A 26,151-nucleotide genomic window follows, 5' to 3' on the forward strand; every position below is an offset into this window, starting at 1 on the left:
ATATATATATATATATATATATATATATATATATATATATATATGTAGGTGTGGGAAAAAACACAAGACTACTTTATCTCTACAGAACTGTTTCATGAGGGGTTCCCTCAATCAAAAATCTCCTGATGATTGAGGGAACCCCTCATGAAACAGTTCTGTAGAGATGAAGTAGTCTTGTGATTTTTCCCACACCTACATATTGCGCTCTACCACGGTATCGAGCACTATTCTCTGGATAATCCAATCAAGACATATATATATATATATATATATATATATATATATATATATATATATATATATATATATATATATATATATATATATATATATATATATATATACTAGAAATGCGCGAATAGGCAATTATATCATCCGCAACTGCATCACCAAAGTCGTCATCCACCCGCCGTCCACCCAAACCAACATTTTATCAGAACCGCAAACGCCCGCCACCCGCCCGTTGAAATACATCAGAGGTCGGCCACCTTTACCGCTCAAAGAGCTATTTAAACCTGTGTCACAGAGTAAAGAAGACAATGGGAGCCGCTAACGTTCTCGTGAATATCCAATTGGTGTTCATTCTGATGACAAGAATAAGGCCATGCTGTGAAGCCATTGCCTTTGACACCTTCAACAATATGTGCAAGCCAACTGTTAGTCCAGCAACATGCTGTATGCAGCTTCCTCAATCACACGTACAAGATTGAAAGGCATACTGGGTACAATGATGGTTGTGATATAAACAATTTTAACACTCTTAGTAATATGCGCCACACTGTGAAGCCACACCAAACAAGAATGACAAACATATTTCGGGAGAACATCCTCACAGTAACACAACATAAACGCAACACAACAAATACCCAGAATCCCTGAATATATTTTACATCCCCGCGCCCCCAACCCCCCCCCCACCTTACCGACGTATATATATATATATATATATTTATATATATATATATATATATATATATATATATATATATATTAAAAACCAATTACAAACAAAAAATTCCACAATAAAAACATTAAATAAAAGCTTACCTTTTTTTATATTTGCTTAGTATGTAAATATTGTTAATGTTGTAAATACAAATCTTTTTATATCTAGAAAGGGTAGTTCTAAAGAGGTAGCAATTTTTCAGAGGTCTCAAGAAGGTAACAATTACAAGAAATATATGTGTGTGTGTGTGTGTGTGTGTGTGTGTGTGTGTGTGTGTGTGTGTGTGTGATAGAAGTGTTCTCTGGGGCCTACTGCCAAGCTTTCTAGGACTGTCCTCAGCAGGAGTCTGAGACAACTAATCAATGTCAATGAACACCTCTCTCCAAATACTGTCATAAAATGAATATGACTAGTGGGTGTGACCACAAGTTTTAGAGAAGGCCAAACTGAGTCCTCACCAGTGTTATGTTGCTGGCAAACTAAATGGACTTGAGTACTGGTCCAGCGACACATGACAAACACATGGACACAGGGCCGGAACGAGGATTTGACAAATACCGAGGTCCAAAATTCGTTGTTCTAGAGCAGGGGTGTCAAACTCAAATACAAAGTGGGCCAAAATTTAAAACTGAACAAAGCCGCGGGCCAAGGTTGAACAAATTAACCTTTTAATAGGGACCCAAACACATTTTTCATTGAATATTGAACAAGCAAGGCTTATATAACTTTATGGTGACACGCAAAATCGAATTTCAAATAGTAATAATAATAATTAAAAAATATCAATGGCATATCAAATAAAATTTAAATAAAAATGTAATGCCTCTTTTCTATATGCAGTCTTCTGAGGTAAATATCAAAATAAACTTTTTTCACAGGCTAATAATATATTTGAAAATAAAACAACAATGATGAATGAATCAAACATTGTAGCAAGAGAAAGTGCATGAATAAAACGTTAATTATTGCTCAATTTGCTACACTGATTTGCTTTAACACTGCAAAGCTTATATAACTTATAAGTGCAAAATCAACTTTCAAAAACCAATGAAAAAACATCACAGAAATAAAATTTAAATGAAAAATGTAATGCCTCTTTTCTATTTGCAGCCTTCTGAGGTAAATATCAACATTAACTTTTTCCACAAGCTACTCAATTTGAAAATAAAACAACAATGAGGTGTTCGGGCTTGGAAAGGTGGCAGGGGTTTGGTGGTAGCGGTGGTGTATATTGTAGCGTCCCAGGAGAGTTAGTGCTGCAAGGGGTTTGGGGTATTTCTTCTGTTGTGTTCATGTTCTGTTACGGTGCGATTATTCTCCCGAAATGTGTTTGTCATTCTTGTTTGGTGTGACTTCACGGTGTGGCGCATATTTGTAACAGTGTTAAAGTTGTTTATACGGCCACCCTCAGTGTGACCTGTATGGCTGTTGACCAAGTATGCCTTGCATTCTCTTGTGTGTGTGTGTACAAGCCGCATATACTATGTGACTTGGCCGGCACGCTGTATGTATAGAGGAAAAGCGGACGTAACGACAGGTTGTGGAGAACGCTAAAGGCAGTGCCTATAAGACACGACCCCAATATTGTTGTCCGGGTATAAATTCGGGAGAATGGTTGCCCCGGGAGATTTTCGGGAGGGGCACTGAACTCTGAGAGTCTCCCGGGAAAATCAGGACGGTTGGCAAGTATGAGTATAAGCGGTGAATGTGGCAGGCTAGCTCTAATGTTAATTTGATATTGCCTCAAGGGCCAAATGAAATTACATGGCGGGCCGATTTGGCCCGCGGGCCAGAGTTTGACACCCATGTTCTAGAGGAACTTTGAAAGGCTGAAATCATGTGTATATAAATATTATTACCTTGAGCAACACAACAAATTTCCAGAATAACAACAGCTTTTATTGAGCTATAATTATCACTCATCGAACATCTTTGATAATCTGCATGATTTTATAATAGTCCACTTTTTTATTATTGTCCAGAAAAATTTTACCACTATTAAAAAATACATTTTAAAAAATATACCAAATGTTCAACCATGACCAGGGTTCGAGCCCAGAACCTTCTGCTTTGCACTGCAAGAACTAATGGCGTCCGCCACGAAGCCACTGGAAGTGACAGAGGAATTTTTTTTTACTAATTTTCTAATCAGTGACATAGCCAGGAATACATTTGGGGTCCATCCATCATCTACGCATGTTGCTACCGCTTGTCCCTTTTGGGATCGCGGGGGGTGCTGGAGCCTTTATCAGTTGCATTCGGGTGGAAGGCGGGGTACAACCTGGACAAGTCGCCACCTCATCACAGGGCCAACACAGATAGACAGACAACATTCACACTCACATTCACACACTTGGGCCAGTTTTTTAGTGTTGCCAATCAACATTTAGGGTCAAATATTAAAAAAAGCACTTTATCGTTCAATAATTTACATTTTAATATGCTTCTGTACACAAAATGCCTCACCCCCTCCACTGATTGCCATGCCTTACGCAGAGCGCGTGTTCTGCATTTAGGGCGGAGCGGCACCTGACTGACACGCAGCATTATACCCACAGCCTTTTTACATCAATCTCATTCAGGGGAAAGTAGGGTTGTCTCCATACCAATATTTTGGTACTGGTACCAAAATGTTTTTCGATACTTTTTAAAACTAAGGGGACCACAAAAAATGGCATTACTGGCTTTATTTTAACAAACAATCTTAGGGCACATTAAACCAGTGTTTTTCAACCTTTTTTGAGCCAAGGCACATTTTTTGCGTTGAAAAAATCCGGAGGCACACCACCAGCAGAAATCATTAAACATACAAAACTCAGTTGACAGTAAAAAGTCGTTGTCGCAATTATTGGATATGACTTTAAGCATGCATCACTATAGCTCTTGTCTCAAAGTAGGTGTACTGTCACCACCTGTCACATCACGCCGTGACTTATTTTGAGTTTTTTGCTGTTTTCCAGAGTGTAGTGTTTTATTTCTTGTCTTGCGCTCCTATTTTGGTGGCTTTTTCTCTTTTTTTGGTATTTTCCTGTGAGCGATATTTCCCAAATCTACTAAGACTATTTCTGTTGTTTTTTTGGGGACATTTTTGATTGTCATGCCATGTTCGGATGTACATTGTCCTTGCTCCCCAGTAAGTCTTTTCTGTCGTCCAGCATTCTGTTTTTGTTTACTTTGCAGCCAGTTCAGTTTTAGTTTCGTTCTGCCTAGCCTTCTCTAAGCTTCAATTGATTTTCTTAGGGGCACTCACCTTTTGTTTATTTTTGGTTTAAGCATTAGATACCTTTTTACCTACACCCTCCCTCCCGCTGTTTCCGACATCTACAAAGCAATTAGCCACCGGCTGCCACCTACTGATATGGAAGAGTATTACACGGTTCAACAACAACACATCATTTGCAGACTATAATTACTGGTGTGCAAAAAAATATTTTTTAACCCTTATATGTGAAACGGCACACCAGACTGTGACTAGTGTGCCGCGGCACAGTGGTTGAAAAGCACTGCATTAAACATATGATGATTGATATTTTTTATGTTTATTTTCTTAATGCCTGACTGGCGATGGACTGATACACATTCCGCTATCGACCGTTAGCTCGCCATTGACGTAATGGACCCCCCTGTGCTGGACAAAGTATATTTACAGTCAGTCATATCATCATCAAAATAGGCAGGAAACATTCATATGGAAGATGGTCAGTTCATCACAGGACAGTACACTTCTCCCAAATGCCTTGTTATGCGTACTGGAAGCAGAAAAGGTCTTCCAAAAGATCCCACTAGACTGGAAGCATCAATGATTCAGCGTTCTTGGACTATAAAAGTAAAGGTTAAAGACCGAACCTCACGCACGCATCAATAAAGTTACACCACAGTAACTAAAGCCTGTCTGCAGCATCTCAAGGTCTCATCTTTCCTCTCTTCTTTTTTTTTAAGTTAGCAATTAAAAGAAGGTAGATGATATCTGGCGATAGTTTCCATAGCAACAGCCAAGAAGAGTGATTCACAGTCAGGCTGTAAGATAAATGTCACACCTCGGCGCTGCATCACGTCTATAACATGAGAGTCTATTTGGGTGTGCACATGTTGGCAAGCACAGCTAAAAATGTATGCATCTCCTGACCAGGCTGGAGAAGGTTTTAGGTTCCTCCAGTAGATGCCAATCTACTGCTGCTGTTAGGGGAAAAAAGAAAAGCAGGTTTCAAATTAAAGTGTGCCCCTACTTTATTTTCCTCTCACGTGGATGCTTTGCTCATTAGCTCTCTGTCTCTTTCACTTTCTCTTTCTGCACCGTCACGCACTTTCTCCTCTATCTCTCGCCTCCATCTCCTCCTTTTCCTTGTGATGATACACCCACCTCTTTCCACCACTCAGGGACTTTTCTCTCTTGTTTCCTCGCTTATCTGGAACAGTTCCACTTATTAAAAAAAATTAAACGCTTTTGCAAGAGCAGGCTGTGGAGGCACCCTCACTATGGCTGCTGCAGCAAAAAAAAACAAAAAAAACAAGACAGTATAATCGTGACTGCGGCGCTGCAGTGAGAGAGAAGCGAACACTCATCTGAAAAGACGCTGGAGGTCTTTAGAAACAGATGGCATGAACACAATCACACATCTTGAGCAGGTGAGAGGATTCAAAGTTGGGAAGGATGTGCGATAAAGAGAAGCAGGTGATGTTGAAGGAGGAAGCGGAGGGGAAAGTTGACTTTTTCATGTAAACATCAAATAATCCCGTCTGCATCACAAACATGGCCAGTTTTCTTGAACACGTCCATCTGATGAGGGAAAACACCGAAGTCTGCTCTAATCTGTGTTGCTTGAGCCATGTGATGCCAAGTTCCTGCATGGATCCATGAGGTACCTTTTACATACCGGATTATAAGCCGCACCGCCGCTGAGCGGGTCTATTCAGGTCTATTTTCATACAAAAGGTGCGTAGGATTATAAGGCGCATTAAAGGCCTACAGAAACCCACTATTTGAACACACAGCATGCAATAATTAAACCATTTCAGGTGACTACCTCTTGAAGCTAATCGAGAGAATGCCAGCGTGTGCCAAGCAGTTATCCCAGCAAAAGGTGGCTATTTTGAAGAAATTATAACATAAAACATGTTTTCAGTTATTTCACCTTTTTTTGTTAAGTACATAACTCCATTATTCATCGTTTTGATGTGACAATCTACAATAGTCATGAAAATAAAGAAAACTCATTGAATGACAACCTGTGTCCAAACTTTTGGCCTGTACTAAATATATATACACATATTAATACAAATTAATAATATTTGTTTTTAAACATACATATAATTTTTAGCCTTTTAAAGGCCTACTGAAAATAGATTTTCTTATTTAAACGGGGATAGTAGATCCATTCTATGCGTCATACTTGATCATTTCGCAATATTGCCATATTTTTTCTGAAAGGATTTAGTAGAGAACATCCACGATAAAGTTCGCAACTTTTGGTCGCTAATAAAAAATCCTTGAAGTAGCAGACGATGTGCGCGTGACGTCACTGGTTGTAGAGCTCCTCACATCCTCACATTGTTTACAATCATGGACACCAGCAGCTAGAGCGATTCGGACCGAGAAAGCGACAATTTCCCCATTAATTTGAGCGAGGATGAGAGATTACTGGATGAGGATAGTGAGAGTGAAGGACTAGAAAAAAAATAATGAATAAATAAAAAAAAGTTAAAACAAAAAAGCGAGGACAGTGGGAGCGATTCAGATGTTATTAGACACAATTACTGGGATAATTCTGGAAAATCCCTTATCTGCTTATTGTTTTACTAGTGTTTTAGTGAGATTATATAGTACCTGAAAGTCGGAAGGGTGCGGCCACAGGTGTGGTGACCGCCAGTGTCTCTGAGGGAAGCCATGCAGCTGCAGGAGGACGCAAGCTCCGCTCATAACTACGGTAAGAGCCGACTTATTACCACAATTTTCTCACCGAAACCTGCCAGTTGACATGTGGTAAGAACCATGTTCGCTTGACCGCTCTGTTCCGTAGTTCAGCTTCACCTTCGGGAATTTTAAACAAGGAAACACCGGCTGTGTTTGTGTTGCTAAAGGCAGCTGCAATACACCGCTTCCCTTTCCACTTTGACTTCTCCATTATTAATTAAACAAATTGATAAATATTCAGCAACACAGATGTCCAGAATGCTGTGTAGTTATGTGATTAAAGCAAGCTACTTATAGCTCGGACCGGGCTGGAAAAAAATGTCCGCTACAACCGGTGACGTCAAACGCATGCGTCATCATACCGCGACGTTTTCAACAGGACACTTCACGGGATATTTAAAATTGCAATTTAGTAAACTAAAAAGGCCATATTGGCATGTGTTGCAATGTCAATATTTCATCATTGATATATAAACTATCAGACTGCGTGGTCGGTAGTAGTGGGTTTCAGTAGGCCTTTAAAGAAATGTGATACATCATAAAAAATGCAAATGATAAGTTGACGCCCATAACAAGGGAAAACCTTGCACTGTATAATGAAATAAATATAGCCCTAGTCTTATATATGAAACTGTTTGGCCGACTGTTTACTAATAAAAGTTATCATTTCAGTATAGTGATTATAAAAGACCACCCTCTACTTGATTTGAATAAAATAAATAAATATTAGCTTCCCCGCAATAGAAGTGTGAAATAAAAAGATTCAGTTCATTCTGACCCTCTTTGCACTCTTGCTTTTACCGCAGCAACACATTCCGTCTGCGTTCCCAAGTCAGCAAAAAGCTAGTGAACTTTAAACTTCAAACGAATCCAGCGGCGCTCCGAGATGCGGCGGTGAGTAATTCACGTGCAAATGCGAGCTCAGGAGTCAATGACTGCGTTTCAGCTGACGGCCATGTTCCCGCTCAGTGTGTCAAGGTCAAGCGTGGGAAAAGGTGGAAACACTGCTGTGATTAGTGGTGCTCAGCATCACGTAAGTCAGCTGAGTGAGATGTGGAGTACCACTAACGCTGATTTGACGCTGAGAGCCATTTACAAATGAACTCCACTACAGCAGCACCGTCAAGGTATTATGCTGTGTGATCCGCTCCTCTTGCTTGGACTGCTAACACAAACATGACATGTACTCATGCAGCACACTCTTACGGTATATAACTTTGCAGCAGTTATTGATGACAACTGACCAAATTAGCCATAAAGTTGCAATAATAGACCACAATTACAAACTCTGTTTCCATATGAGTTGGGAAATTGTGTTAGATGTAAATAGAAACGGAATACAATGCACCTGGGGATAGGTTGATTGGCAACACTAAATTGGCCCTAGTGTGTGAATGTGAGTGTGAATGTTGTCTGTCTATGTTGGCCCTGTGATGAGGTGGCGACTTGTCCAGGGTGTAGCCCGCCTTCCGCCCGATTGTAGCTGAGATAGGCAACAGCGCCCCCCGCGGCACCAAAGGGAATAAGGGGTAGAAAATGGATCGATGGGTGGACAATGATTTGCAAATCCTTTTCAACCCATATTCAATTCAATACACTTCAAAGACAATATATTTGATGTTCAAACTCATAAACTTGATTTATTTTTTTGCAAATAATAATTAACTTAGAATTTTATGGCTGCAACACATGCCAAAGTAGTTGGGAAAGGGCATGTTCACCACTGTGTTTCATCACCTTTCCTTTTAACAACACTCAATAAACGTTTGGGAACTGAGGAGAGACATTTTTGAAGCTTTTCAGGTGGAATTATTTTCCATTCTTGTTTTATGTACAGCTTAAGTTGTTCAACAGACCGGGGTCTCCGTTGTGGTATTTTAGGCTTCATAATGGGCCACACATTTTCGATGGGAGACAGGTCTGGACTACAGGCAAGCCAGTCTAGTACCTGCACTCTTTTACTATGAAGCCACGCTGTTGTAACACTCTGGAATGCGGCAGTTCGAGATGCTACCTCAGTAGAAGCATTTAAGTCTCACCTTAAAACTCATCTGTATACTCTAGCCTTTAAATAGACCTCCTTTTTAGACCAGTTGATGTGCCGCTTCTTTTCTTTTTCTCCTATGTCCCCCCCTCCCTTGTGGAGGGGGTCCAGTCCGATGACCATGGATGAAGTACTGGCTGTCCAGAATCGAGACCCAGGATGGACCGCTCGCCTGTGTATCGGTTGGGGACATCTGCTGCTGATCCGCCTCCGCTTGGGATGGTTTCCTGTGGACGGGACTCTCGCTGCTGTCTTGGATCCGCTTTGAACTGAACTCTCGCGGCAATGTTGGAGCCACTATGGATTGAACTTTCACAGTATCATGTTAGACCCGCTCGACATCCATTGCTTTAAGTCCCATACAAGGGGGGGGTTGCCCACATCTGAGGTCCTCTCCAAGGTTTCTCATAGTCAGCATTGTCACTGGCGTCCCACTGGATGTGAATTCTCCCTGCCCACTGGGTGTGAGTTTTCCTTGCCCTTTTGTGGGTTCTTCCGAGGATGTCGTAGTCGTAATGATTTGTGCAGTCCTTTGAGACATTTGTGATTTGGGGCTATATAAATAGACATTGATTGATTGATTGATTGAAGTGGCTTGGCATTGTCTTGCTGAAATAAGCAAGGGCGTTAATGATAATGTTGCTCGGATGGCAACATATGTTGCTCCAAAACCTGTATGTACCTTTCAGCATTAATGGTGCCTTCACAAATGTGTAAGTTACCCATGCCTTGGGCATTAATACACCACCATACCATCACAGATGCTGGCTTTTGAACTTTGCACCTAGAACAGTCCTGATGGTTCTTTTTCTCTTGGGTACGGAGGACACCGTTTCCAAAAAACAATTTGAAATATGGACTCGTCAGACCACAGAATACTTTTCCACTTTGCATTAGTCCATCTTAGCTGAGCTCGGGCCCAGGGAAGCCAGCGGCGTTTCTGGGTGTCGTTGATAAATGGCTTTCGCTTTGTATAGTAGAGTTTTAATTTGCACTTATAGATGTCGCGACAAACTGTAGTTACTGACAGTGGTTTTCTGAAGTGTTCCTAAGCCCATGTGGTGATATCCTTTACACACCGATGTCGCTTTTTGATGCAGTACCGGCTAAGGGAACCAAGGTCTGTTATATCATCGCTTACGTGCAGTGATTTCTCCAGATTCTGTGAACCTTTTGATGGTATTACGGACCGTAGATGGTGAAATTCCAAAATTCCTTGCAATAGCCCGTTGAGAAATGTTGTTCTTAAACTGTTTGACAATTTGCTCACGCATTTGTTCACAAAGTGGTGACCGTTTCCCAGTCCTTGTTTGTGAATGACTGAGCATTTCACGGAAGCTGCTTTTATAACCAATCATGGCACCCACCTGTTCCCAGTTAGCATGCACACCTGTGGGATGTTCCAAATAAGTGTTTGATGAGCATTCCTTAACTTTATCAGTAGTTATTGCCACCTTTCCCAACTTCCTTGTCACGTGTTACTGGTATCAAATTCTAAAGTTAATGATTATTTGCAAAAAAAAGAAAAATAAGTGTTTATCAGTTTGAACATCAAATATGTTGTCTTTGTAGCATATTCAACTGAATATGGGTTGAAAATGATTTGCAAATCATTGTATTCCGTTTATATTTACATCTAACACAATTTCCCAACTCATATGGAAACGGGGTTTGTACATTTGTAAACAGGCCCAAACCCAAATACTATACAGCGGAATCAGCGGCAAAGGACCCTAAAGCACTCTAGGACAGTGTTTTTTAACCTTTTTTGAGCCAGGGCACATTTTTTCCGTTGAAAAAATGCGTAGGCACACCACCAGCAGAAATCATTAAAAAACGAAACTCAGTTGACAGTAAAAAGTTGTCGTCACAATTGTTGGATACGACTTTAAAGCATAACCAAGCATGCATCACCATAGCTCTTGTCTCAAAGTAGGTGTACTGTCACCACCTGTCACATCACACACTAACTTATTTTGTATTTTTTGCTGTTTTCCTGTGTGTAGTGTTTTACTTGTCTTGCGCTCCTATTTTTTGGTATTTCCCTGTAGCAATTTCATGTCTTCCTTTGAGCGATATTTCCCGCATCTACTTTGTTAGATAGATAGATAGATAGATAGTACTTTATTGATTCCTTCAGGAGAGTTCCTTCAGGAAAATTAAAATATTCTTAATTGTTTTAGCAATTAAGAATATTTCACTTCTGCGATGAAGTGGCGACTTGTCCAGGGTGTATGTACACCGCCTTCCGCCCGATTGTAGCTGAGATAGGCACCAGCGCCCCCCGTTACCCAAAAGGGAATAAGCGTTAGAAAATGGATGGGAATATTTCAGTTGTTTTTACCCTGTGATGAAGTGGTGACTTGTCCAGGGTTTACCCCGCCTTCCGCCCGATTGTAGCTGAGATAGGCACCAGCGCCCCCCGCTACCCTAAAGGGAATAAGCGGTAGAAAATGAATGGATTATCCTTCTTTCTGAGGACATTGTTGATTGTCATGTACGGATGTACATTGTGGACGCCGTCTTTGCTCCGCAGTAAGTCTTCGCTGTCCTCCAGCATTCTGTTTTTTGTTTACCTTGTAGTTCAGTTTTAGTTTTGTTCCGTATAGCCTTCCCTAAGCGTCAATGCCTTTTCTTAGGGGCACTCACCTTTTGTTTATTTTTGGTTTAAGGATTAAATACCTTTTTTACCTGCACACTGCCTCCTGCTGTTTCCAACATCTACAAAGCAATTAGCTACCGGCTGCCACCTACTGATATGGAAGAGTATTACACGGTTACTCTGCCAAGCTCTAGGAAACCCCAACGCTCAACAACAACACATCATTTGCAGACTATAATTACTGCTTTGCTAAAAATATATTTTTATCCCAAATAGGTGAAATTAGATGATCTCCCACGGCACACCAGACTGTATGTCATGGCACACTAGTGTGCCGCGGCACAGTGGTTGAAAATCACTCCCCTAGGACATGAGAAACTACATAAAGCAGGGGTGCCCATTTTGTTGATGGCGAGCTAGCGGTCGATGGTGTGTCAGTCCATCGCCAGCCAGGCCATTAAAAAATAGACCTAAAAATGAGCTATCATCAATCTTCACTAAGACGTCACTTTCGTCACTTCACGGCACCCGAGGGTCTTGTGGGATGACACTGGCTGCTGCCAAATTATTATTACGAAAAAATGACCGACAGGAAGTCGAGAAACACTTTTTATTTTACCTGCCGTCAAAAGCTTAAAGACTAACTGCACAGTTCCTGTCTTCACAATAATAGTGCTGCTCCATCCTGCCTGTGCTAATTAATTTGTGAGAATGGGCGACAACACCACCTGTGCCCTTTCCCTGAGCACCGGCTCCCCCCAGGGCTGCATCCTGAGTCCGCTACTGTTCACATTGATGACCCATGACTGTTGCGCCAGGTCCACTATTAACTACTTTGTGAAGTATACGGATGACACAACAGTAGTGGGCTTCATCTGTGACAACAACGACATGGACCACAGGGAGGAGGTGAAACATCTGGTTGACTGGTGCAAAACCAACAACCTGGTCCTGAAAATTGACAAGACCAAGGAGATCATCGTTGAATTCAGGAGACACCAGTCCAGCCACGTTCCACTTTTCATCAACGGCACAGCAGTGGAGATGGTAAGCAGCACCGAGTTCCTGGGGGTGCAGATAACTGACAACATGACCTGGTCTCTACACGCTCTTGTAAAAAGAGCTCAGCAGCCCATGCACTTTTTGCGTGGGATGGAAAGAGCACTGCCCCCTCCCCCCATTCTCGCCACATTCTACAGAGGCACTATAGAGAGCCTACTGACCGACTGCATCTCTGTCTGGACTGGAGCCTGCAGTGCCGCCGACTGGAAGTCTCTCCAGAGAGTGGCGAGGACGGTGGAAAACATCATCAGGACTAGTGTTCCTCCTATCCAGGAGATCGCAAAAAGCCGCTGCCTGACCTGGGCTCAGAAAATCTGGAGAGACTCCTCCCACGCCCACCAAGGATTGCTTTCACTGCCGGACTCTAGAAATAGTGCCTACAGCCTCTGTAGCAGAACCACCAGGTTCTGTAACAGCTTCTTCCCTCAGGCCATAAGACTCTTGAACGCATCATAATAATCCCCACAATTCCCCCCAAAAATTGATTAACTTATCTGTACAGTGATCTATTTATTTTATATATGCACCTTATTGCTCTTTTATCCTGCACTACAATAAGCTAATGCAACAACATTTTGTTCTCATTTGTACTGTAAAGTTCAAATTTGAATGATAATAAAAAGGAAGTCTAAGTCGTGCACAAGCTAGAAAGCTACAGAGTTTGCCGCTAATATTTCTTGTAAAGTATATAAAAAAAAAATTTAAAAAAAAAAAGAGTATGGAAGCTGGACAAATAAGATGGCAAAAACCAACCACTTTCATGTGGTATTAGACAGAAAGGAGGACTTATTTTTCCTCTATTTTAAAATGTGGACACTATCATCACTACTGTCTGATTCCAATCAATGCAAGTCATCAGAATCAGGTAATACATCAACTTATATTATTGTCTTACTGAAAGAAAGGAATGTTAAACATGCTTGTATTATTCTTGAACACATTTAACCAAAACTACAAAATAAATACATGTAAATTATATACAAACAAATATAATTACAGTATATATATATATGTATATGTGTATATATATATATATACAAACCCCGTTTCCATATGAGTTGGGAAATTGTGTTAGATGGAAATATAAACGGAATACAATGATTTGAAAATCATTTCAACCCATATTCAGTTGAATATGCTACAAAGACAATATATTTGATGTTCAAACTGATAAAAAAAACAATTTTGTGCAAATAATCATTAACTTTACAATTTGATGCCAGCAACACATGACAAAGAAGTTAGGAAAGGTGGCAATAAATACTGATAATGTTGAGGAATGCTCATCAAACAGCCTGCACAACTACAGGTGTGCAGGCTAATTGGCAACAGGTGCGTGCCATAATTGGGTATAAAAACAGCTTCCCAAAAAATACGCAGTCTTTTGTTACACCCTTTTGTCCACAACTGCGTGAGCAAATAGTCAAACCGTTCAAGAACAACGTTTCTCAAAGTGTAATTGCAAGAAATTTAGGGATTTCAACATCTACGGTCCATTATATCATCAAAAGGTTTAGAGAATCTGGAGAAATCACTCCACGTAAGCGGCATGCCCAAAAACCAACATTGAATGACCGTGACCTTCGATCCCTCAGACGGCACTGTATCAAAAACCGACATCAATCTCCAAAGGATATCACCACACGGGCTCAGGAACACTACAGAAAACACTGTCACTAAATACAGTTCGTCGCTACATCTGTAAGTGCAAGTTAAAGTTCTACTATGCAAAGCGAAAGCCATTCATCAACAACATCCAGAAATGCCGCCGGCTTCTCTGGGCCCGAGATCGTCTAAGATGGACTGATGCAAAGTGGAAAAGTGTTCTGTGGTCTGACGAGTCCACATTTCAAATTGTTTTTGGAAATATTCGACATTGTGTCATCCGGACCAAAGGGGAAGCAAACCATCCAGACTGTTATAGGCGCAAAGTTCAAAAGCCATCATCTGTGATGGTATGGAGGTGCATTTGTGCCCAAGGCATGGGTAACTTACACATCTGTGAAGGCACCATTAATGCTGAAAGGTACATACAGGTTTTGGAACAACATATGCTGCCATCTAAGCGCCGTCTTTTTCAGGGACGCCCCTGCTTATTTCAGCAAGACAATGCCAAGCCACATTCAGCACGTGTTACAACAGCGTGGCTTCGTAAAAAAAGAATGTAGGTACTTTCCTGGCCCGCCTGCAGTCCAGACCTGTCTCCCATCGAAAATGTGTGGCGCATTATGAAGCGTAATATACGACAGCGGAGACCCCGGACTGTTGAACGACTGAAGCTCTACATAAAACAAGAATGGGAAATAATTCCTCTTCAAAAGCTTCAAAAATTAGTTTCCTCAGTTACCCAAGCGTTTATTGAGTGTTGTTAAAAGAAAAGGTGATGTAACAAAGTGGTGAACATGCCCTTTCCCAACTACTTTGGCACGTGTAGCAGCCATGGAATTCTAAGTTAATTATTATTTGCAAAAAATAAACAAAGTTTATGAGTTTGAACATCAAATATGTTGTCTTTGTAGTGCATTCAATTGAATATGGGTTGAAAAGGATTTGCAAATCATTGTATTCCGTTTATAATTACATCGAACATAATTTTCCAACTCATATGGAAACAGGGTTTGTACACAGTACAGGCCAAAAGTTTGGACACACAATCTCATTCAATGCGTTTTCTTTATTTTCATGACTATTTACATTGTAGATTGTCAGTAAAGGCATCAAAACCTGTGAAGTGAAAACCATTTCAGGTGACTACCTCATAAAGCTCATGGAGAGAATGCCAAGAGTGTGCAAAGTAGCAATCAGAGCAAAGGGTGGCTATTTTAAAGAAACAAAAATATAAATATAAATATATATATATATATACACACACACACACACACACACACACACACATATACATATATATATATATATATATATATATATATATATATATATATATATATATACACACACACATTTATATATACACACACACACATATATATATATATATATATATATATATATATATATGCATACAGCGATGTTTACACATGGCTAGCTAGCTAGCTAATGTCCATTCGCAATCTGCAGAGTCACTAATCCTTGTCTCCATGGCGACAAAGTAAGTTTTTTACAAGTACCATTATCACTGGAGAACGAGGAATCGCTAAACATGCTTCAGTACACACTGTAGGAGGATACAAGAGCTCACCGGCGTCACTGCTAACAGCAAGCTAGCGTGCCTGAATGTAAACAAATGGATGGATCTACACCTTACATCCACTGTAATGATTACCTCGATATTTGTTATCGTCACCAATTTTTTTTCCTATATTATGTGTATAAACTCAGGAACTACATCCGTAGACCCATGAACTCTTTGAATATGACCAACGTATGATCCTGTTACTACTTGGTATCGGACCGATACCTAAATGTGTGTTATCATCCAAACCACATGTAGAGTATCAAACAACAAAATAATAAGTCATTATTGCATTTTAACAGAAGTGTAGATAGAACATGTTGAAACAGAAAATAAGCAGATATTAACAGCAAATGAACAATTAATTAACGATTAATAATCTATTTTTATAGCTTGTCCCTCATAACGTTAACAAAATAATATAATGATAAATGACACAATATGTATACGTCAGCAGACTAATTATTAGTCTTTGTTCGTTTACTTATTCCTAAAAGACAAGCTGTCTAGTATGTTCACAATTTTATTTTCGGACTAAATCGCAATAATAAACATATGTTTAATGTACCCTAAGATTTTTTGTTAAAATAAAGCCAATAATGCATTTTTTTGTGGTCGACCTTATTTAAAAAAGAATCAAAAAGTATCTAAATACTTTTGGTACCGGTACTAAAATACGAGTATCCGGACAACCGTAATAGCAAGTGACTTTGATGAAATCCATGGTGAGTATGTGGTGCTCTCACCTCCTGGGCCCAAAAAGAGACTGTCCTGATAAATCTGAGCTGTGTTTGACTGACAAACTGAATTGTGTGTTTCAGGCATGTGATTTGACCACAATGAAAAAGACTGAAAAAATTTCCGGGTGTCTGGGGGATGAAGGTGCCCTAGTGGCGGTGCAAGGGGGGCAACGCCCCCCTCCCGAAGCTCCTGGTTCTTCACCAATTTAACATGCTAAAATTAACAAAGACAGCACCATTTAAAGAAAATATTTTAGTGTTTAAAGGCATGAAAACATCATTAATAGAACATACATACCCCAATTATCCTAATGAATCTGTATATGGTTCAGTCCCAACAGTATTTAGTCACTAATATTTACATCTTGTGTTCATTTCACATCCACAGGTGTCACATTGATCAGTGTTATTATCTACAGTTTATTTACAGTATTACATCATTATTTCAGTTCACTTCACACATTTACTTGCTCGGAGAGTCCTAACATGAGCTTTCCTTGCAAAATTCTGAGCAGCCTGCATTTTCCTTTTGGTCTCTGCTTTTGTAGCTTCTTTTTTGGATTTCACTGCCAACTTCTGCCTCTAGTATTATATGCAAATTTATTTCAAATAAATTGTTAACTGGAATCAATAATGCGACTCTTTGAATTTCTGTAACTTCATAATATATTTTCACGTGGCTTTTTATTTTTAGAAAAACCCATTTATATTTCGCAAAGCAATAATTGGTTAATATTTAAAACAAACATGCGTATTTCGCAAGCAAATATTTTTAGCTTACCTCATTATTAACTACCCTGTCTGCAACTTAAGTGGGTTGTTTGGGTGGATCTTTCCTCTCCATGTCTACGGCAGTTGTCGATGTAAACAAAGGATGAAGTCCGTAACATTTGCTCACTTTCGGTTGACATCCAAAAGTACCAGCTAGTGAAAAGTTTGTTTTCTTTGCTTCGAGTTGTTTCACATGTTTTTTGGCGTTTGGCATGTACTTCCAAAGCCTTGAAACCTTGTGATCCATAGTCAATATTATCATGACACCACTTGCACAAAACTTTTCCGGGACGATCGATTTTCCGAAAAAAATCGCCGAACAAAGTCGTAACTTCCTTCTTCCCAACAGTATCAGTGATTTCCCTTTCCATGCAGTCCCATCGAAACGTATTTTTGACATGTTTATCAATTTCCTTTCTCTCGAGAACTGACATCGTTTACATTTGGAAAATGGCGGTAATAACGTCATCATTCACAACAGATGTCCTGATTGGTCACAAGGAACATATCGACCAATCAACCACGGCGTAATATAATATTACGCCGTAGTTGATTGGTCGATATTTATTTTGCCAACGAGACTAAAAAAGACGGAATTCCGACATTCGACGGAAAAATCACATGCCTGGTGTTTACTTTGCTCTTGTTGTCTTGTGATGCAGCTGTCCATGTAAACCCCTGTGCAAGGATCACCCCAAAAAGGGTGCTTTTGGATGAAAATCATTCATTACAGTGATGGAATTAACTTTCCTATGAACAAACTGATCTGTTTTCACTCATTTTTAAGGCTAGGCTGGCACCACGTAAGGTTTGTCTGTTTTCTTTCAAAGAAACGTTTGGAGTTATCTGTTTTTGCAGCAAGATTTGTACAACATTATCAATTTTTTTTTTCTTAATATATGTGCATTTTTCACATTGAGACTTATCAGCAGGATGCCTGTTTCATACATAGCGTCTGGACTCTTCATATGTTGTTTTAGCAATACTTGATGACTAAATACTGTAATTACTAGAATGTTTCACAGACCTCCACCAGAGTGTGTGAAGTGTCCATCTGTTTGGTAGTTAGCAGGCTACTTCTGTTTCCTGGGGAAGACATTATTATTCTGGGGATCTAAAAACTTTAAAACTACAATTCTGTTTCCGCCTCCTTATTCAGGTCAAAATAGAATGGATGGCTCTTTGGTTCACGTGAGTCACCCTTCTGCAGTATCAAAGTCAGGTGGACATCAACTGTGTTTTTGTTGTCCTGCTAATTGTGTCTGTCTTCCAGTTTTACTGTCCGAATAAGTGCGGTGAAAACTATAAAATGTAAAAAGATTAGGTCCAGATTTACTAAGATCCAAACATCGCAGCGCGTGCAAGCTATAAATGAGTTATTATTAGTCGGTGTGTTACGTGTGATCTACTAACACTGCGTGTCCAATTGTAAAGTGGTGCAGACCGCCCTATTTAAATGAGGATTTTGCGTATCCATCCGATACCAAGTAGTTATAGGATCATACATCGGTCATATTCAAAGTCCTCATGTGTCCAAGGACATATTTCCTGAGTTTATAAACATAATATGAATTAAAAAAAAATAAATAAATAAATCAAAAATATCGATGTAATCATAGTAGTATCTACTAGATACGGTCCTGTACTTGGTATCCTTACAGTGGATGTCAGGTGTAGATCCACCCATGGCATTTGTTTACATTGTGATGCCGGTGAGCTATTGTATCCTCCTACGGTGTGTAGTGAAGCATGTTTAGCAATTCCTCGTCCTGCAGTGATAATGATACTTGTAAGAAACGTACTTTATTTGATACCATGGAGGCGAGGATTAGTGATTTAGAAGTAGCTAAAACATTGCCGACTGCACCTCTTCCTGAAGGTGTTTCAGTGTTATAGCTTCACCTTTATCTTTGGTTTTTAGGCCAAATTGCATCCGTTCTCCCTTTTCTGTCTACACACTGTGTCTGCTTGTAAGTACTCTGTGTGTTTGCGCTGCCAAGCATGCTCCTCTGCTTGTAAAACCAGCAAAGTGACAAGGTGACATCATGCCCAGGAACCAGTTTGTTTCAAACAGAGTATAGTACCATTTTGGATTCATCAGTACCGTGATACTATTCTAGCACCGGTTTACTTTACAACACTACTGCAGCATCTGCTTTGTTTTCAAACCTGCAGGAGATTTCTACTACTTTTTATGGGCTTTTTAAAAGCAGTCCTGTGGTAAAACAAACAATGGACACATTTATTTTACAGCCGAAAGTGCGCTCCTTGGAGAGAGGCTGCACTTATGCCGCTCAATGCGCAAAAAAAATTCATATTTTAAGACGTTTTTATTCATATAAGAATTATTTTAATAAATAATATTATATGTGACGAAAACAAACTTCCAAAGACATACACCTGGGGATAGGTTGATTGGCAACACTAAATTGGCCCTAGTGTGTGAATGTGAGTGTGAATGTTGTCTGTCTATCTGTGTTGGCCCTGCGATGAGGTGGCGACTTGTCCAGGGTGTACCCCGCCTTCCGCCCAATTGTAGCTGAGATAGGCGCCAGCGCCCCCCGCGACCCCGAAACGGAATAAGCGGTAGGAAATGGATGGATGGATGGAAAACAAACATAATTTAAAAAATACTAAAGGACATCACAACGCACACATTTAATTTGTTTTAGTCAGCCCCTTGAGTGCTTTAGCGTCTTGTGGAGACACTGGGCCGACAGCGGGATAGGACAGACAGCGGTCCTACCCGAGATGGCGGCCAGGAGGCGGAGCATGCAGCGGAGAGGAGAGGCGGGGCGCATTCGGAGCGACGCTGCAGCAAGCCAAGCCAGGTGCGTAAACGACACACCTGCTCTCAATCTCTGCATCTTCTGCTGCGGTATAAAAGGGGAGAAGGAGGAACAATCGCGGCAGAAGTAGGAGAGGAAACACCGGCTAACAAAGACCACGAAGACGACGAGAGCGACCCAGAGCGAGATGAGCCCCCGCGGAAGACGCAGACACCGGCCACCGAAAGGGGCGCCGCGACGAGCAGGAAGAGCCGGCGCGCTAGAAATTGGCGCGACCGACTGGCAAAAACACATGTTTTTTGAAACAATAAACCGGAGTCAAACCGGCCATAATGCGTCTTGCATCGATCGTTACTGCAACCCACATTATGACGGCTGAACAACTGTCACACGTCTATAACATTATAAAATGATGTTGCTGAATAGACAATATGTCCAATATTCTTCATTTCTGTCCGTCTAAAATGTTGACGGGGGATTCTCATCTGTGCAGCGCCAACACTGATCCTGCAGACGTGTGTGGAACTTTCAGTTTGCACACGTTTAGCAGATTAGCTTTGTGTTTGCTAACAGGTGTGCACGTGTTTTAAGACATGCAAACGGTTAGTAAATGAGGACCTCAGTGGAGACTTTGAAATGTTGTGTGTGTTTTGACAATACCTCAGTGAGGGTCTGGTGAATGAAACTTGCAGTCTGAGGGGACACCTCCCAGGGGGTTTTCTCCTCCACCATCACGGCGTCCAGCGTGGCCTTCTCTAGGACCACGTCAAAGGACGCGTCGGGGAAGGAAAGCTGGCTCATACCCATCTGCCGCCAGCTCATACCCGGGCGGTCGGCGTGTTTTGCGCTCATGGTGCTAATGCACACCGAGGAGTAGTCGATATTGGTGATGGAGCGATAGCCGGCGTCGTACATGTCAGCGCTCACACTGCTGTTCCCACAGCCTGCACATGGAAACACACAAGAAATGAGGATGATTGTTTTTGTCCTGTGTGAATAATAGATGGTGTGATGAAAATAGTGGCAGCATGGGATTTAACAGCTTTCAGCGACCGCTGCTGTTGACGTGACAGGAGAAAACATGCCAATACAGTTGTGGTCAGGGGAGCCGAAAAGGGGGGGTAAAGGAGACGGATTCTAGGGGCCCATGATGGAGGGGGGCCCAGAGAGGCCCCTAATGAAGATGAAATTATGTGTTGGGGGCCCTGTAAAGATTATTTTCATGGGGCCCAAAATCCCTAGCGGCGCCCCTGGTTGTGATCAAAAGTTTACATACACTTGTAAAGAACATAATGTCATGGCTGTCTTGAGTTTCCAATAATTTCTACAACTTGTATTTTTTAGTGCTAAAGTGGATGGAGCACATACTTTTTGGTCACAAAAAACATTCATGAAGTTTGGTTCTTTTATGAATTTATTATGGGTCTACTGAAAATGTGACCAAATCTGCTGGGTCAAAAGTATACATACAGCAATGTTAATATTTGGTTACATGTCCCTTGGCAAATGTCACAGCAATAAGGCGCTTTTGGCAGCCATCCACAAGCTTCTGGTTAAATCTTTAACCACTCCTCTTGACAAAATTGGTGCAGTTCAGCTAAATCTGTTGGTTTTCCGACATGGACTTGTTTCTTCAGCATTGTCCAGAGGTTTAAGTCAGGACTTTGGGAAGGCCATTCTAAAACCTTAAAGGGGAACATTATCACCAGACCTATGTAAGCGTCAATATACACCTTGATGGTGCATAAAAAAAGACCATATATTTTTTTAACCGATTTCCGAACTCTAAATGGGTGAATTTTGGCGAATTAAACACCTTTCTGTTTATGGCTCTTTTGGCGATGACGTCAGAACGTGACGTCACTGAGGTAATACAGCCGCCATTTTCATTTTCAACACATTCCAAACACCGGGTCTCAGCTCTGTTATTTTCCGTTTTTTCGACTTTTTTTTTTAACTTTGGAGACTTCATGCCTCGTCGGTGTGTTGTCAGAGGGTGTAACAACACTAACAGGGAGGGATTCAAGTTGCACCACTGGCCCGAAGATGCGAAAGTGGTAAGAAATCTGCCACCAATCCCCCATTGAATGTGCCGGAGTGTCTGCACATTTTACCGGCGATGACAGACATGGCACAGAGACGTATGGATAACCTGCAGATGCATTTGCAACGATAAAGTCAACGAACTCACAAAGGTTAATTTTGTTGATGTTGACTGCCAGCTAATCGATGCTAACATGCTACGCTAATCGATGCTAACATGCTATTTACCAGCGGTGCTAAAGCAGACATGGCACAGAGATGTATGGATAACCTGCAGATGCATTTGCAACTATAAAGTCAACGAACTCACAAAGGTTAATTTTGTTGATGTTGACTGCCAGCTAATCGATGCTAACATGCTACGCTAATTGATGCTAACATGCTATTTACCAGCGGTGCTAAAGCAGACATGGCACAGAGATGTATGGATAACCTGCAGATGCATTTGCAACTATATTACGTTTCCTTCCACCCACATTTTATGCGAAAAAAACAGTTATCAATCGAAGGATTTAAGTTGCTCCAATGTCACAAAATGCGAAAGTCCTGATCGTTTGGTCCGCACATTTTACCGGCGATGCTAACGCAGCTATTCGGCCATGCTATGGCTATGAATAGCGTCAATAGCTTTTTCCACAATAGCTTCAGTTTCTTCTTCAATACTTTCATACTCCAACCATCTGTTTCAAAACATGCATAATCTGTTGAATCGCTTACGTCGCTGAAATCCGAGTCTGAATCCGAGCTAATGACACTATATCTTGCTGTGCTATTCGCCATTGTTTGTTTACATTGGCAGCACTGTATGACGTCACAGGAAAATGGATAGTGTCTTCGCAGAGAGCGAAAAAAAGGCATTTTAAAGCTTTTTTTTAGGGATATTTCGGGACCGGTAAAATTTTGAAAAAAAATTCAAAAAATACAACAGGCTACTGGGAACTGATTTTTATTATTTTTAACCCTTTTAAAATTGTGATAATGTTCCCCTTTAACTTTAGCCTGATTTAGCCATTCCTTTACCACTTTTGATGTGTGTTTGGGTCATTGTCCTGTTGGAACATCCAATTGCACCCAAGACCCAACCTCCGGGCTGATGATTTTAGGTTGTCCTGAAGAATTTGGAAGTAACCCTCCTTTTTCATTGTCCCATTTACTCTCTGTAAATCACAAGTTCCATTGGCAGCAAAACAGGCCCAGGTGCATAATACTACCACCACCATGCTTGGATGTAGGAATCGTGTTCCTGGGATTAAAGGCCTCACCTTTTCTCCTCCAAGCATATTGCTGGGTATTGTGACCAAACATCTCAATTTTTGTTTCATCTGACATCACATGGACAAAGATAAGACCTTTCTGGAGTTAATGTTAAAGGCCTACTGAAATGAGATTTCCTTATTTAAACGGGAATAGCAGGTCCATTCCATGTGTCATACTTGATCATTTCGCGATATTGCCATATTTTTGCTGAAAGGATTTAGTAGAGAACATCCACGATGAAGTTCGCAACTTTTGGTGCTGATAAAAACACACATTGTTTATTATAGGTGCCTCCAGCAGCAAGAGCTATTCGGACCAAGAAAACAACAATTTCCCCATTAATTTGAGCGAGGATGAAAGATTCGTGGATGATGATATTGATAGCGAAGGATTAGAAAAAGAAAAAAAAAAGGCGATTGCATTGAGACGGATTCAGATGTTTTTAGACACATTTACTAGGATAATTCTGGAAAATCCCTTATCTTCCTATTGTGTTGCTAGTGTTTTAGTGAGATTAAATAGTACCTGATAGTCGGAGGGTTTTGTCCACAGGTGTCTTGACGCCAGTCTCTGAGGGAAGTCGACGGCAGCTGCATGGACAGCGCAAGCTCAGCTGATATCCGGTAAGAGGCGACTTTTTACCACAATTTTCGTACCGAAACCTGCCAGTTGACAAGTGGTCGGGAACCATGTTCGCTTGACCGCTCTGATCCATGGTAAAGCTTCCCCTGCGGGAATTTTGAACAAGGAATCACCATGTGTTTGTGTGGCTAAAGGCTGAAGCTACCCAACTCCATCTTTCTACTTTGAATTATCCATTATTAATTGAACAAATTGCAAAAGATTCAGCAACACAGATGTCCAGAATACTGTTTAATTGCGCGATGAAAAGAGACGACTTTTAGCCGCAAATGGTGCTACGCTAATATGTCCTGACAGTCAGTGACGTCACGTGCACGCGTCATCATTCCGCAACGTTTTCAACAAGAAACTCCGCGGGAAATTTAAAATTGCAATTTAGTAAACTAAAAAGGCCGTATTGTTAATATTTCATCATTGATATATAAACTATCAGACTGCGTGGTCGGTAGTAGTGGGTTTCAGTAGGCCTTTAAAGTACCAATGATTGTCACACACACACTAGGTGTGGTGAAATTTGTCCTCTGCATTTGACTCATCCCCTTGTTTACCACCCGGGAGGTGAGGGGAGCAGAGGGCGGCAACGGTGCTGCGCTCGGGACTCATTTTGGTGATTTAACCCCCAATTCAGCAGGGAGGAGGTAATGGGTCCCATTTTTATAGTCTTTGGTATAATTTGGCTGGGGTTTGAACTCACAACCTACCGATCTCAGGGCGGACACTATACCCACTAGGCCACTGATTCGGAGGAAAGTTATGTGGTCTTATGTGCTCCAATCACTCTATCACAACGAAATAAGAGTTGTAGAAATGATTGGCATTATGTTATTTACAAGTGTATTTGTCAAGCTGATGCTTCCATATTGTCGAGCAGACATGTACCAAAAAGTGGTTGACGATACATTAGCGTGGAGGAAGATGCAGGCATTTAAAACCAAGTGACTCATCGACGGAGGAGGCAGAGGTGGAGGAGGAGGATAAATGCACAAGAATGATGATAGAGATGTTAAGTTGAAATGTTGCTCTATAAAGGGTGAGCGTGCGCACATGACTTTGTAAAAAGGGTGTGAGACAGGTGAGGCTGTAAGATCCATCCACATTGACACATGTGCTTGTTATCACCTGGCTGCCAGCCTTCAGGACCACGTGTGTGTGACTTGCAGGAGGGAGGCCACAGAATCAATTAGCACACTCATGTATAATTCACTTTGACACATGATCGTGTTTGCAGCAAAAGTAGGAAGAACTTGCACGCTGTGGTAACAAAGTAGAGCTTTCACCATCGCATATGCCAGGAAGCTGAGGAAGGATTACATGCGTAACATAAAAATACAAGTCCTGCTTTGAGAAGTAAACACTAATTGAAATTAGTGTTGTCCTAATACCAATATTTTAGTACCGGTACCAAAGTGTATTGCAATACTTTGATACTTTTCTAAATAAAGGGGACCACAAAAAATGGCAATATTGTCTATATGTTAAAGGGGAACATTATCACCAGACCTATGTAAGCGTCAATATATACCTTGATGTTGCAGAAAAAAGACCATATTTTTTTTAACAGATTTCCGAACTCTGGGTGAGTTTGGCGATCTAAACGCCTTTCAATTGTTCGCTGTCGGAGCGATGACCTTTCACCCGTGACGTCACCATGGGAAGCAATCCGCCATTTTCTCAAACACATTACACACACAAGTCTAATTGGCTGTTATTTTCCGTTTTTTCGACTGTTTTCCGTACCTTGGAGACATCATGCCTCGTCAGTGTGTTGTCCAGAGGTGGGTGGTAACGCGCTACATTTACTCCGTTACATCTACTTGAGTAACTTTTGGGATAAATTGTACTTCTAAGAGTAGTTTTTATGCAACATACTTTTACTTTTACTTGAGTATATTTATAGAGAAGAAACGCTACTTTTACTCCGCTCCATTTATCTACAATCAGCTCGTTACTCGCTACTTTTTTTTATCGATCTGTTAATGCACACTTTGTTTGTTTTGATTTTGTCAGACACGCATTCAAAGTAGGAACTACGCATGCCTGGGTTTCACCAATCAAATGCAGTCACTGGTGACGTTGGACCAATCAAACAAAACCAGGCGGTCACGTAACCGTCACACGTCAAATAAGACCTAAAAAAGTTGGAAAACTTAT

General features: G+C 40.9%; 1 protein-coding gene across 3 annotated transcripts in view; it reads right to left on the minus strand.

Annotated features, from left to right (window-relative positions):
* The window catches only part of ece2a (endothelin converting enzyme 2a), a 246,905-nt gene that overhangs the window by 99,662 nt on the left and 121,092 nt on the right, over positions 1-26,151 (minus strand). For all 3 annotated transcript variants that reach the window (XM_061920185.1, XM_061920186.1, XM_061920187.1), the window contains one exon: positions 20,719-21,002. In XM_061920185.1, coding sequence (XP_061776169.1) covers positions 20,719-21,002 — 284 coding nt within the window. The remainder of the gene's footprint in view (positions 1-20,718; positions 21,003-26,151) is intronic.

This window comes from Nerophis ophidion, linkage group LG14, assembly GCF_033978795.1.
Source record: "Nerophis ophidion isolate RoL-2023_Sa linkage group LG14, RoL_Noph_v1.0, whole genome shotgun sequence".
NCBI lineage: Eukaryota > Metazoa > Chordata > Actinopteri > Syngnathiformes > Syngnathidae > Nerophis > Nerophis ophidion.